The 14,972-nt window shown below is 47.4% G+C and overlaps 1 protein-coding gene across 2 annotated transcripts in view; it reads right to left on the minus strand.

Annotated features, from left to right (window-relative positions):
- The window catches only part of LOC144824986 (ropporin-1-like), a 494,190-nt gene that overhangs the window by 270,781 nt on the left and 208,437 nt on the right, over nucleotides 1-14,972 (minus strand). For both annotated transcript variants that reach the window (XM_078683912.1, XM_078683913.1), the window contains exon 6: nucleotides 5,566-5,683. In XM_078683912.1, coding sequence (XP_078540038.1) covers nucleotides 5,566-5,683 — 118 coding nt within the window. The remainder of the gene's footprint in view (nucleotides 1-5,565; nucleotides 5,684-14,972) is intronic.

Raw genomic sequence — 14,972 nt, forward strand, 5'->3', positions numbered from 1 at the left:
TCTGTAATGCATCATTTTGACTCTCAGTAACTGGGGCCCGCCAGCTGAGAGTATCTGTTTCTGATGTTGTGAAAAGGCCTAAGACAAGGCCCTGCAACAACATCATACTCTACAGCCGGGGAAATTGGCATCAGATGAGCAGACTTGACTGGCCAGTCAGCTTTGGCATGTTACCCAACTGAGAGTAAAGATTGTGTCACTCCACACTCAAGGATGCGCCTCAGAACAGAGCACATGTACTCTTGGAGATTCTTACAAATACACGCATTACTTAAGAACTCTTTTGGTTTATTATAGCCTGCTGTAGTGGGCTATACCGGCCATTAAATGCCCTCTCCAGAGTTAAAGGTCCGAGGCGAGGGCCTTTAACAAGGGAGCGGGATTTAAATGCTGGTATAGCCCAGCTACGGAGGGCCATAAGGCTACTAGAACATTCCACCACTAGACGACAGAATGTTCTAACAAATAAAACAAAGGCCTCAGGGAACCGGAGGGGATTGAAATCCACTCAGGTTCTGTGAGGCCTTTGTTCACAGCAACAGCTGTGAACAACAACATTTGAATGCTCTAATTTCGGGCTTCTACCGGCCATTAGAAGCCCAGAGCATTCTAGTTTTCAATGGAGCTCCCAACATTCCAATATTCTAATCTACCTTCTAGTTTCCAAATAGTTTACTGAAATGCATGCACCTCAATTCAACATGCACCCTGTAAACACTGAACACATCTCACATCTCTCTCTCCATCTCTCTACCTCTCTTCCTGGTCTTGTTTCTCACCCCCTTTCCTTCTCTCTCGTTCCCACACTCTCTCAAACAGAGAGTATTCTTCCCAGTTACTTTTTCCATCTTCTGGTACCTCTCTCTTTTTTTAAAATGTATTTATTTTTATATACTGTATACAATCACAAATACTGTTGCGGGGTTAGCCACAACTGGCATAGAACGTTCGTACAATGCTGTATATGTGGTTACCCTCGAGTTGTTTTGTTTTTGACAGTGAAGGAGATGTAAGGAGGAAAGGACAGAAAAGTTAGAGACGAAAGAAAAAGGGGGATAGAACAGGCATATAGAGAGGTACATTTTCTTGGCTTTACAATTAGCGTTAGTTATAACAACTGCATTTCGGCTTACAGCAAAACAGGGTTCCTGGAGAAGTGTGGCTCAGTGGTTAGTGGCTCAGTGGTTAGAGGCGGCAGACCCGGAAGCTGAGATCGGCCGTGGACCAGGGTTCGATTCCCCGCCTCGGCGGGTCTCGGGCTCTAAAAATTCCACGGACTCGATAATTCTCGCTCCGGTGCCTACTCGACTCACGGGGTCACACTCTGCGACTCTGGGCAATAGCTTGCTCAATCTCCACTACGGCCCCTCGCGGCGGGATGCCTGGCTTTCACCTTGTGGATACCCTGCCGGGGTATCTCACAGGAGAATACCAGGACGGGCTCCCTAAGCAAGCGCTTAGATACCGTGTTGGTGATTTGCGCTATATAAATACATGTACATTTACATTTTCTTAAGTCCGTCTTGAGCCCCCCCCCCAACCACCCCCCTAGGCTCTGCCTTGTGCTGTGCCTTTGGTCCGTGGGTCGGTACACTTACCAGTGAATTCAACTGTATCAGACCCGTCAGTTTACCCAGTGTTCGGACCTCTTCTTTCTGTACAAACCACCAAACATGACTTACAGTCTGAATACTAACCTCCCAGCAGGCCATAGGTAGCTATGTTCAATTTCATCGCTGTCCATGAGCATTCAACACGCTTTCATAAATATCCTTGTGCAGTAGGTACAAAATTAACAATTGCTAATGCAGAACCCTTGCTGCAATTAGCTTATTTCATGGAGAGACAGATTAATAAAGGGCAGCCCTGACATTTCAGTGCCTCTTTTAGCGGTGTGTGCAGTATCTTTATTTTACTAGACGCCAAAAAGTTGCTTTATTTTTTTCAGAGCGACATGACTCTAATGTACTGACTGTTCAATAGAACCGAACACCACCTTGACATGGGGCAAGAAGGTGCAGAATAAACAAGCATTTGCAATGCAATAGGTCTCGCATTATGAAAGTTTGAGCTATTGGTCTTGTAAATGACAATTTTTTTATTTATGTGTTGATTTTGAAAATAGCTAAATTAATAGCTTTGTCATTTTCAATGCCAATAGTTATAACTTTCGCACATGTGACGACTATAGCATTTGTAATGCAACATGTTTTGTCTTTACGTGACTTAGATGTATTGATATTACAAATAGCAACGGCTTTTAATTTTTTAAAATAATTAATACTTAAATAAAAGTGATTGTAATTTATATTGGCAATAGCTTAAACTTTTGTAAATAACGTTTGTGAAGATTATGTTCAGTGTATTTTATTGTGATGAAAATCCAAGAACAGAAGTGAAATAACATCTTTTTGTGACATTTGTAATAAAGCTTGAAACATTGAGAGAACATAATTGAACCAGTTGTTGTTGAATGGTTGCACAGATTGATGCTGTGGTGGTGGTGCTGCTGAGTTTTCTCTGAATCTGCACTCTGAATCTGCACCCACAATCTGCACCCACAATCTGCACCCACAATCTGCACCCACAATCTGCACTCTGAATCTGCACCCACAATCTGCACCCACAATCTGCACCCACAATCTGCACCCACAATCTGCACTCTGAATCTGCACTCTGAATCTGCACTCTGCACCCACAATCTGCACCCACAATCTGCACCCACAATCTGCACCCTGAATCTGCACCCACAATCTGCACCCTGAATCTGCACTCTGAATCTGCACCCACAATCTGCACCCACAATCTGCACCCACAATCTGCACCCACAATCTGCACTCTGAATCTGCACTCTGAATCTGCACTCTGAATCTGCACCCACAATCTGCACCCACAATCTGCACCCACAATCTGCACCCACAATCTGTACCCACAATCTGTACCCTGAATCTGCACTCTGAATCTGCACTCTGAATCTGCACTCTGAATCTGCACTCTGAATCTGCACCCACAATCTGCACCCACAATCTGCACCCACAATCTGCACCCACAATCTGCACCCTGAATCTGCACCCTGAATCTGCACTCTGAATCTGCACTCTGAATCTGCAGCCACAATCTGCAGCCACAATCTGCACCCACAATCTGCACCCACAATCTGCACCCACAATCTGCACCCACAATCTGCACTCTGAATCTGCACTCTGAATCTGCACCCACAATCTGCACCCACAATCTGCACCCACAATCTGCACCCACAATCTGCACTCTGAATCTGCACTCTGAATCTGCACCCACAATCTGCACCCACAATCTGCACTCTGAATCTGCACTCTGAATCTGCACTCTGAATCTGCACTCTGAATCTGCACTCTGAATCTGCACCCACAATCTGCACCCACAATCTGCACCCACAATCTGCACCCACAATCTGCACCCATAATCTGCACCCACAATCTGCACTCTGAATCTGCACTCTGAATCTGCACTCTGAATCTGCACTCTGAATCTGCACTCACAATCTGCACCCACAATCTGCACCCACAATCTGCACCCACAATCTGCACCCACAATCTGCACTCTGAATCTGCACTCTGAATCTGCACCCACAATCTGCACTCACAATCTGCACTCACAATCTGCACTCACAATCTGCACTCTGCACACTGCACTCTGAATCTGCACTCTGCACTCTACATATGGTATGTTATGCTTACATACGTTCCATATATTATCCATGTATATGCCACATTTAGTTAAGAATATATGTTCTGTTTAGTTACATTACTTTATTTGTATACCCTTTTATGCTGCTCTAAAGTTATTTCAATGGGTGAAATGCGGAGCCTGGGTAGCAGGAAGGAGAAGAAAACAGTACAACTTAACAATACTAAATATATTGTAAAAAACACAAAACGCTCTATTTCAAAGTGCTGTTGTTTCAGCTGCTGTATTGTAATTGTTGTTGATAGTTTAAGAATCTTCTAATAAACGACTAACGACCAAGTAAAACGGTTAAAAGGAAATGTAAAGAAAAAGAAAAGAAAGGGAAAACAAGGCAGTGCTGGGAGGGGGGCTGCCCACCAACTGAAGTGCTCTGGTTGCACGGCCTGCGGCCGTGTGAAGTGATAAGCCTTTGAAGTATGTCACGGCGCCTGAGGGGAGAGCAGAGTTCTGACGGCAAAGTTAGGGGAGGAGAAGTAAAGGCTGTGTTTGCGAGGGGAGGTGCTGGTGTGGGAGGAGTGCTGCTACGGCCTGGGGGAAGCTGGCTATGCAAGTTTATGGCCCAAAAGCGCGTGCCTGTGGCCACGTGAACTTCGTGAAAACGTCAGCAAAAAGCTGGTGGTTTCATGAGGATTTTGAGCACTTGAATTCTCGATCCCTCAATGCGCTTGCGCGCATTGTAGGTCACGAGACCTAAAAGGCCATTTTAAGAGCTAAAGGTTGCTTTATCAGGATCGGTAAGCAGCTGAAACTTATATTCATTACAAATAACTGCACCTCACTATTACAATAAATCAACCATTCCCTCCCACCCCCAACCTGCACACACCCCCTACAAAACATCCCAGCATTCACCACGACTCCCGCTTTATTTCATTCACTGTTCGTTCACACCTGAGGCAAGCGCCACTCCCCTATACTCCCTCTACCACCATCCCTCGGCAAGGCTCCAACCCTTCAGGCCTAGTGCATGAGCCCTAAGTCTGCCACCTGTCCTGATAAGTGACTGACAACTAAAGCTTAACCCCAACCTGCATTACCAATAAAGTGGACCCAGGAAAAGAAACAAAGAGCCTGCCATGTAATCAGGAAAACTGGAGTGGGAGTGCAGGAACAAAAGAGACACTGCACCCTGCAGGACCACAGCATACCTTGCAATGTGCTACACAGCAGTGGGCCTCCTTAACGACCACAAAACCACACCCCTGATCCCAAATGGCCAATCACTTACCACCCTGGACCTGGACACCTCCCCTGGCCTAAAGCATCCCAGGGATGGACACCCCGAAGGCTGCAACCCCAGGGAGCCTACATTTTCCCAATCAAAATGCCAGGGGTAGCAGATCGAACGTTACTCACCCTTTAACCCCTCGGTGATCTCCCAGGGGTGCCATGTTTACTTTCTCTCCAGGTTGCTTCCTGAGAAACCCCAAAGACCGCTGATCACTAGGGCAGGACAAACGCTGCCCGCTATCACATGAACGCAATGGGTAAATGTGTGGAGTTGATAAATTCATACTACACAAATGTGTAGATTCTGGTGCAAAACTTCAACAAAAGCAGGTCACCACTTGATCTGACCGAAGCGGGAAAAGAAAGACTATCTATAGGCCTCGGTGTTCTGTGGATATTATATTATACTTTAAGTAAATAATATATATACTGCATATGTATTTTGGAAATCCAAACCCTAATTTAAGATGCAAAAATAGAAATAGGGTCGACCAAATTATACCTGAAAAGCCATTTTGCAACGAATCGTCTCACTCTTAATCCCCTTTGTTGTAATCCTTCTTAATAGGATTTATTTTTTCTCTTTAACTAATACAATATTGTACTTACATGTGCGTGCAAAACCTTTAAGAGTTCCGGGGTAACGACGCTGATTTGTGGTAAAGATATGCTTTTGAGTTTTTCTTTTATTGAGTGACGTTTTCTGGCATTCAAGTTGTCGAAGTATCTGAAGAATAAAATTATTTTAGAGCTTTTCTGTATGCAGATCTACCATTATAGAAACTTTATTTTAAAGGATGCCGATTCAGAAACTGTGTGCAAAAGAGCTTTTTATCCACGAGCTGACTCGCCAAGTGCAAGATATAAACTATAATGGTATTTTTCAAGAACGGCAAAGTTCCTTAACTCTCTAATAAAAAGGCCAGTAAATTGATTCGACAAAGAAATGCCGTCTTCCAAATCTGGTAACGCTTGTATGCAATTATTTTACCTCATCCCACCTTAGAAGCATTCTGTATGACCATCTCTTTTCACCTTACTGTCAAATATCAACACAAGTCCTTGTTGATCAATGTTAACGTCTTTATTGATACCATAGGTGCCAACATTTCAGAACAGGGAAGGGGGAGATTTTGGGAAAAATAAATCATGGGAATTTATGTTCCCAATTGACTTCTACTGAAGGAGAGGCAATTTCAGGCGGGAGACACTTAAAATAAGGCCCTTTTAAACTTAAAAAGTCGGGAGTCTCCTGCCTTAGTTGGCATGTATGTAATGCTCTATTATCAAGTACTTAATTTAGGATGGGTTCGTCCTACTTCGTATACATTACTTGATCACCAGTGACGTAGCTGCATTCAGTGAAGGGTAGTTGGCTGGAAAAGTGGTAGAACATCTACAAAATGAAAATAACAAAAAATAACACATAGGGCCAGACTGGGAACGCAATTGAGTCGAGCTGGCCGGGGGAAGGTGGGGGACAAGGGGGGGGCAAGGCGGGCAGGGTTGGAGGTGGGGGTACATGTGGAACACACTGCATCTGCTTTTTGTTAACAGGGCCAATATTGCAGCTATGCTCCAAAACCGGCACCCCAGGGGTCCAAAACATGCCCTCACCCTGGCGACTCACCGGGGAAACACCTGGTGCCCGCTACGGCCAGTCCGACCCTGCTTTCATATAGTCCCATCCAGAGCTCAGAGAAATACCATTAAATGTCAGGTATGCGCCCACGCCAGTCAACTCCTAGTATCTGGGAAAACAATAACTGGATGTTTGGGGATATAAAGGGACATTTTCAAAGGGTTCACGCAGCACAGTGCAGCAAGTGAAGTTGATGCGGGGCATTACAAGTCGAAGAAAGAGCAGAACTGAGCTATATCTTCAAAGAATGAAAAGGGGGGGCCCTCGGCCCCCCCGCACGCATGGCGGCGCGGCGACCGTCGCCCCCACTGTCTCCTTGGTTGCCACTCGGCGGTGGGGGCGTGCCCTGGGGGGCGCGGCCCACCGCCGATTGGCTGGCGGCCCCCTTGACCCGGATCCTGGGAAACAGGTCCGGGTCAGGGGGGGCGGGCTAGAGGAGGGGCCACCTGGCCCCTCAGGAATAAAGAGATAGGGAGCGCCCAGGAGACCCCCTTGTCCCTGGACGCTCCCTCGCCGAAACGGTGTGCCCCGCGCTCGGGGCTTCTTTGTTTTAATAATTTTTCCCCCTTTCTTTTCCAGGTGTGGCAAGCTGTTTCCTGGAGGAGCTCGCCGCGTGGAGCCAGCCGCTCTGGAGACCCGGGGGATGGGCAGAGCCTCCACGCGATTGCCACGGCCCCGCGCTCGGGGCGGAGTGATGGTCTCCTTTTTTGTTTCCCTGCAGGGTTGGACGGCTGGACGGTTCTCTCTGTTCGCGCAGGGGGTCTGGACGGAAGATGCGCACGGCGATTGGAAACAGGGGAAGCGGCAGGACTTGCAACTCGGAACTGGGACAGGGCCCTGAAAGAAACACCGGAGGACGGCTGGACGGGCGGCGCATGGCTGCTTTCGGCAGAATAACAGGTGATTAAGTCGTGAGGAAGTGCCCATTTTTTGGATGTTGCAGGTTCGTGGGCTGTGCACACGGCTGGGTGGTCGGAAGGACCATGGGTGGCGGAGCACGCACATTGACGGGCATGTCCCTAGGACATTGGGGTTTTGTTTTTGCTGTCTGCATTTACGGTATTTAAGTGTCTTATGCCGCGGAGGGCCGCATGTGGGAAACTCCCTCCACGTGGGCTGGCCTGTGCCGATATAGCTCAGTTGGTAGAGCTTTGGACGCAAGATATGAGGGTCCCTGGTTCGATCCCGGGTTCTGGCAATGGTTTTTTTTTTTAGACACATTATAAGTCAATAATAGGAGGGAACCACGCGAGTGACATAGGGAGGTGTTCTGGCCTTGGGACGCAGATGCTGTGTTTTAGTGTCTGATGCATTGCGTTTGGGGTTCAATGCCAACATTGTTTTGGAGGGCAATGGATGGATGAGAATATGAAACATTTAGGACCTTTGGAGATGAGGCTTTCGTTTTGAGGGTCAGAGGGCTTCTGTCATTGCTGATTAATGTTCGGTCCAATGAAGCAATGAAGCCCGCAGGGGTAGCAGAGGCAGGTTTGTCGCGCACTGTCCACGAGAACATCGCGTCCACGAGAACATCGCGCCATGAGTTAAATAAGGCACAATAGCTTTCGCGCCAAATTCTCAAATTACTTATGCAGGGTCAATGAAGTCTCATGGTACTATATTGCAATCGCTGAGCGAACATTAGTTAGATACAATACTTTTTTATGGAATGCAGTACTGGGCCACATCCTTATTAGTTAATTTAATTGTTTAAAACGTATACAGTTCTATAGTTTTGCCGGTCAGGGAGCCCGGCTAGCTCAGCCGTTAGAGACATGATTAAACGTACCTTGAGCGGCAGTTCTTTGAACCATTTTATCGTACCATTATTGAAGTGCAATTGTGTTACTTTTACCAGCTAGACTTCATGTACCAGATTGTGGCCTTGAACGTTAGTGATCAAATACTTCGATTGTAATACAGTGTAGAGTGAAATAGAGCTGCATACCTCTGACAGGGCCGGGGTCATTTTCGTCTTTTGGCAGTTCACGGTTCAAATGAAAATGAATGTCTCCCCGAGCCCCACTTTCCCTCGGCAGCTCGCTGCATACTTGAATGGCTTGACTGTCCCTTAGTCTGAAGACCAGTGGTGACGTCAGTACACTAATAATTGGATTAGTTAGTACTTGCCTTGGTATACTGAAAGGGTCTCGTAAGGAAAACATGTCCTTTTTTAAAGAAGTTTGAACTAATTCCTTGCGCTATCCTCCAATGCTAAGCTTATTTAGAGAGCGAATTGGCATTCGTGAGGTAGTCCTCTTCAATGGTACAATACTTTCGGATACGGGGGACTTGCTCAAAGGGTAGAGTTCCTTCCAGTGTCCTTGGGTGCCCTTCGGGGACGTGTAATAATGTGTTGAGCTTTATTGGTTTTGTGTACAAGTTACACGCTTATTCGCCTTCTATAACTAACATGGCTAGGTCCAAGGAATTGGCTTTCTCCGTACCATGCATCATGGTAAATACTCAGTCTGATTGTTAAGTCAGTTCTAAAGCTCATTCAACTTACCAAATCATATGCCATAATTTATATAGCGGTACCACTTGTGATGCCATTTCAACAGAAATTCTAGAGGGGCCTGGGGTGGCAGTGTCCTTGAGTTCACCACATCTTTATTCCCAGATGTGGTCTCGTCTTGGGTGACATTAGAGAAGGGAGTCCCACATCACAAGCTGCCCCAGTAGTACAATAAACGGTTTGAAAAGGGTGTCTAGATATTGTGTGCGGGTTCTGCTAGGAAACCACATGCAGAGATGACGGGTCTGCCTGGACTACCATTAGGGTGTTTGTGAAGTTTGGGCAGGATATAGATCAACCACAGACAAAGTGGCTGTAACGGCTAGGGTGGTTGCTCTCAATTCTGGGGAACTGGGTTCGAGACTCTGTGATGACGCTCAACATCCCGTGAGTCTGGACAAAGCGCGTAATCTCCCTGTGCTTGACAAAACAGAATGTCCCGGATCACGGAACATTGTTATGTCCTTCGTAGTAAATTGAGACATTCGGGTGGGTGTTAAATAAATACTTCAGGGTTGGTCATTACCAAATTGTGTGACATCTTAAGAGGAAGGCGATGTGTTCTGATAAATTTGGTTTTGCAGTGTTTGTACTTCATTATTGCAAAAATGCTGCGCTGGGCTATAGCTGTTGGGCAGGAGGCAGATCTTACTATGTCGCGATGTTGTGCCTTAAAAATGTTTTAATTTTATTGTTATATTACTTTGTGTATATTATCGGGGTATATTGTTACATGAAGGTTATTGGGGGGCATGCTGCTGCCTTTCTAGCCAAAATTAGACTTGTACCTTTAAAAATTTCTTTCATGAGTAACCAGTGTAACACAAGTGTGGTAAGGTAACACATCCCCAGCTCTTCAAGCATTTAAGAATCCAGTCAGCCCAAAACACGGGGGCACCTACGCCATCTTGGATTGGCACTGGTGGTATCCGCTGTATTCAAGGTGACCCGAGGTACACAAAGTCACCAATGCCCATCAACTGGATCGCATCCATGTGCCGGGAGGGACCCAGCAACGGGGATCTTGGGCGTTTAAAATGATCGGGTTGTACTTGGTTAGAATTCACAAGGCAGACGCAGCTCCCTGATGGGATGGGCCCCCACCAGGGGTGGTGAGTTACCCAAAATATACTCTGTTGGCATTCGGTTGATGAGTTCAGTTCTGGAAAACTCATTGTCTAAATCAGGGCTCACGCTACATGGGGACATTAAATTTCACCTAGAGAATGGGATGGTTGGTGACATGCCTGGGCTGCTTATTCATGTCTCACAAGCACTTGCTATACTTTATCGAAGCCATGGTTGCTGCTTAGTTCTCTTACGCGAGGAACAGCCATTGCCATAAGTCAAATTTGTCATTATAGAACGACTATCAGTGGTCTGCTAGGTGATAGTTGGAACAATCATGGAACCATTCACGAATAGGGTATACCACCTTCCATTGGGGTCAACCTGGGGGTTAACGTCATCTAAGGGTAGGGCTTAGCGAGACTGAGGGACAGTTTCCCAGGTCCCACTTTCCTTTGCAAGCCGAAGCAGAAAGCCAAACAATGGACTTATTTCATTGTGGAGCTAATCACCATATGAGGTGCTGTTCACTAATATAGGGGGGATATACGCCAGTCCTAACATTGCACCTGTCCAAACGCCCCCTTCATGGATGGTAGGTTTAAACCAACAGTAGTAAACTATCCTAGGGTTAGCTGTATTGCCTGCAGCCTTCAGGCTAAGTCTTGAGGGAATATAGAGCTACTTGTTTTACCACTCTTTAATGTCATGAATGAGTAAATGGAAAAGGGCAGGTGTGTAACAACAAATATATGTATTTGTACTAAACACACCCCCTGTGGTTCAGTCAGTAAGACTTATTTTTCGCACAGGTAAATGGGCCAATATACGTTGAGCCTAGGATGAGATTGGAGGCAAATGATTCGGTGTAAAGACCTCTATAGCACACAGTAATTTACCACCATATACGTTGAGCTCTAGGGGTACACCAAAGCCATATATTAATAATATGGTGGGGGAACCACGAATGGCATGGAGACAGGGCCTAGAGCCTCTAGAACGAATAATGGGGGTCCCGATAAAGATACACACCCTGATGTCACACCTAAAAGGTGCCCAAGAGCCTAGTTGCGGCATCACATAGTACTGGGGATGCATGTGATCATGTCCGGGTGGCTGGGATGATATTTCCCAGAAGCCAAAGTGGCGTACTTAAAAGGTCCTTGGGGCCAGCTTAGGGCCTAGCGGAGTTTGGGCTGTGCTAAATCTTTAGCCAACAACTGTGATACTGCACTGCTAAAGTAAGCCGTCTTGTTTTAACACATAGATCCTATGCATAAAGACGTGGGTAGGAAGCAGACAAACTGAGGCATTAAGATTAGCTAAGTTTAGCGACTGATGGTAATGTAAGTCTGACACGTGTACAGCAGTTATTGCCGGAAAGACTAATGGTGTGTGTCTATCTTTCCAATTTATGTATGACCGGGTCCATGGTTGATACCTGGAGTGCTCCATATCACAGCAGCTGCAACAGGTGGACAGCCCAGGGGATGCTTACGTCAGTCACGGCTGGGTCCATGGCGGATATCTGAGGAGTACTCCACACCGCAACATCACCAGTGGGTGGACGGCAAAAGGAAAGCATACGTCGAGAAAGAAGACACCAAGGGCCCAAGTATTGCTGGCAGGTGTTAGTGTTACCCCTTCCCTAAGGTGGAAGTGGGAATGGTTACCCAGGTTTTCTTGGTCTTTTTTGCTGGTTCTTGCAGTTTCTCAAACCTGCCACGCAGGGGAGGAACTCCTCACCAGAAGTTGAGGAGCTAAAAATGGTTGCCCAGGTTTTTCTTGGTCTTTTTCTGGTTCTTGCAGTTTCTCAAACCTGCCACGCAGGGGAGGAACTCCTCGTTAGAAGTTGAGGAGCTAAAAATGTGCCAGCACAAACAACGTGCCGGACGCAGGACAGGGAAGAGTGGGTTTGAGGGTCTGTGCCATGGTCAGTTCAGGAACTGCTTTCAGGGATTTGTAGCTCAGCAGCCCGACCCCCTGTCAGTGGTGATACCTCACCTAGGGGGGACTGAATGGGCCAAACTGGGGAGGCGATTACTCATTGATGGGTTCATCTCCACTGTGGGTGGGTCTTCAGGACAAGCCCGGGTGGCACAGTGGGTGGGTCTCAACTGATCCCAGGGTGGCAAGGACCCGGTCGGGGCGTTGAATCACTCGATAAAGAGGATCAACACACAGCGGGACAAGTTATTTCAAGCCCCGGTTCCAGATGATCCAACATGGATGTATTTGTCCTACCTGGTAAGGGGAGTCCATTTGACGGAGGAAGGAAGTGGCCTGGGGTCTGGGCCTGGGTGGAAGGTTTACTAGAGTGAGAACTTTCTAGGGTAGGTCTAGGCAGGGGGAGGCCAGATCGTCGGTTAACAATGCTGGCCTGTGGCGGTAAGGTCATTATCGGTGAGCACATATTTTGAGGTCTGAGGGGGCGGGCATCATCCTATGGAGGTTCCCGCCCAGGGGGAGGAGCCTGCGGGCCACTCCCACAACTCCAGGGGCAAGGTAATAGATGCTGCAAAGCAAAGGAGCGCGGGTAGGAGTAGTTCACGCTTTCCTTAGGCTGGTAGCCACCCCGCGCGCGTGGACTCATGACGCCACCGGCGCAGAGTAAGGGCCCTCCTTTAGTGGGTAAATGGAGTTCAGGGCGTAGACCGGGCAATTCCCGGGGTAACACTGCGCATGCGCACATCCAGAGGGGAGGCGCAGCTTGTAGGACCTGACACCGGTAGTGACCCTGCCATATGGCCAGAAATGTACAAAAATTCTAGATGAGGATGTTTAGTATAAGTTAGGAATAACTTGTATTAGAGTTTTGTTAAAGTCAGGCTCTCAAACTTGTTGCTAAGAGTATGTACCTAAATGTCCTGCTGAATTTTTGTATAAATTGTTGATTATGCAATTAAAACCTTTTTTAATTTCATACTTTAATAAATACGGCCGGGCGACTAGCGCCCGCCTTCCAAAAAGTAAAGACGTCTCGTGTCCACGTTCCTGGGTATTGGGTGCCGGATTGGGGGGGAGGCGGCAGCTAGTCGCTGACCATGTGAAAAGGGGGGGCCCTCGGCCCCCCCGCACGCATGGCGGCGCGGCGACCGTCGCCCCCACTGTCTCCTTGGTTGCCACTCGGCGGTGGGGGCGTGCCCTGGGGGGCGCGGCCCACCGCCGATTGGCTGGCGGCCCCCTTGACCCGGATCCTGGGAAACAGGTCCGGGTCAGGGGGGGCGGGCTAGAGGAGGGGCCACCTGGCCCCTCAGGAATAAAGAGATAGGGAGCGCCCAGGAGACCCCCTTGTCCCTGGACGCTCCCTCGCCGAAACGGTGTGCCCCGCGCTCGGGGCTTCTTTGTTTTCCCACCCACCATCCCTTGGAACAAAAAGTTTGGTAGCAGTTCTTATCTCTGGTGGAAGGGTAAGTTCTGGATGTACGGTCCACGGGTCTCACAGGGTAATAGAGATGAACGGTTGGTGTATTTTGTTGATGCTTTTGGCTAGGAATTTTTCCCCCTTTTAGCAAGCCATGTGTGAAGTGAACTGTATTTAATGCTATGTGTCTTTAGGCCTTTTTTCCCTTTGTAGCTATACGTTGATACTGTTTGAAGTGAACTGTATTTAATGCTATGTGTCTTTAGGCCTTTTTTCCCTTTGTAGCTATACGTTGATACTGTTTGAAGTGAACTGTATTTAATGCTATGTGTCTTTAGGCCTTTTTTCCCTTTGTAGCTCTACGTTGATACTGAGTGAAGTGTACTGTATTTATTGCTATATGTCTTTAGGCCTTTTTTCCCTTGGTAGCTATACGTTGATACTGTTTTATTAGCCAGTGTAGCTGTCCTTTAGAATTTTTTCCCATAGGTCGTCGTATTTATTAGGTATGGGGCATGCGGTAAGGTCATTATCGGTGAGCACATATTTTGAGGTCTGAGGGGGCGGGCATCATCCTATGGAGGTTCCCGCCCAGGGGGAGGAGCCTGCGGGCCACTCCCACAACTCCAGGGGCAAGGTAATAGATGCTGCAAAGCAAAGGAGCGCGGGTAGGAGTAGTTCACGCTTTCCTTAGGCTGGTAGCCACCCCGCGCGCGTGGACTCATGACGCCACCGGCGCAGAGTAAGGGCCCTCCTTTAGTGGGTAAATGGAGTTCAGGGCGTAGACCGGGCAATTCCCGGGGTAACACTGCGCATGCGCACATCCAGAGGGGAGGCGCAGCTTGTAGGACCTGACACCGGTAGTGACCCTGCCATATGGCCAGAAATGTACAAAAATTCTAGATGAGGATGTTTAGTATAAGTTAGGAATAACTTGTATTAGAGTTTTGTTAAAGTCAGGCTCTCAAACTTGTTGCTAAGAGTATGTACCTAAATGTCCTGCTGAATTTTTGTATAAATTGTTGATTATGCAATTAAAACCTTTTTTAATTTCATACTTTAATAAATACGGCCGGGCGACTAGCGCCCGCCTTCCAAAAAGTAAAGACGTCTCGTGTCCACGTTCCTGGGTATTGGGTGCCGGATTGGGGGGGAGGCGGCAGCTAGTCGCTGACCATGCTGGGCAGTGCTGCTCTCTCCATGCACTTTGTGCTGCCTAGAGGCAACAAAAGTACTCCTGCACTATAGTGCGGGGTGCCTGTGTTAACAATCAGGATAGTTTCTCTGCAGGAAGGGGTACCTCCCTGCAAAAAAGCTATCCTTTGAGGATATTTCCTCTTTGTCTGTGTGCTGCACAATGCAGCATTCATACAAAAGGAAATAACGAGGAGAAATACATTTCTAATTACGCCAGTCTCAGGTAC

The sequence above is a fragment of the Lissotriton helveticus genome, chromosome 3_1, assembly GCF_964261635.1.
Source record: "Lissotriton helveticus chromosome 3_1, aLisHel1.1, whole genome shotgun sequence".
NCBI classification, from domain to species: Eukaryota; Metazoa; Chordata; class Amphibia; order Caudata; family Salamandridae; genus Lissotriton; species Lissotriton helveticus.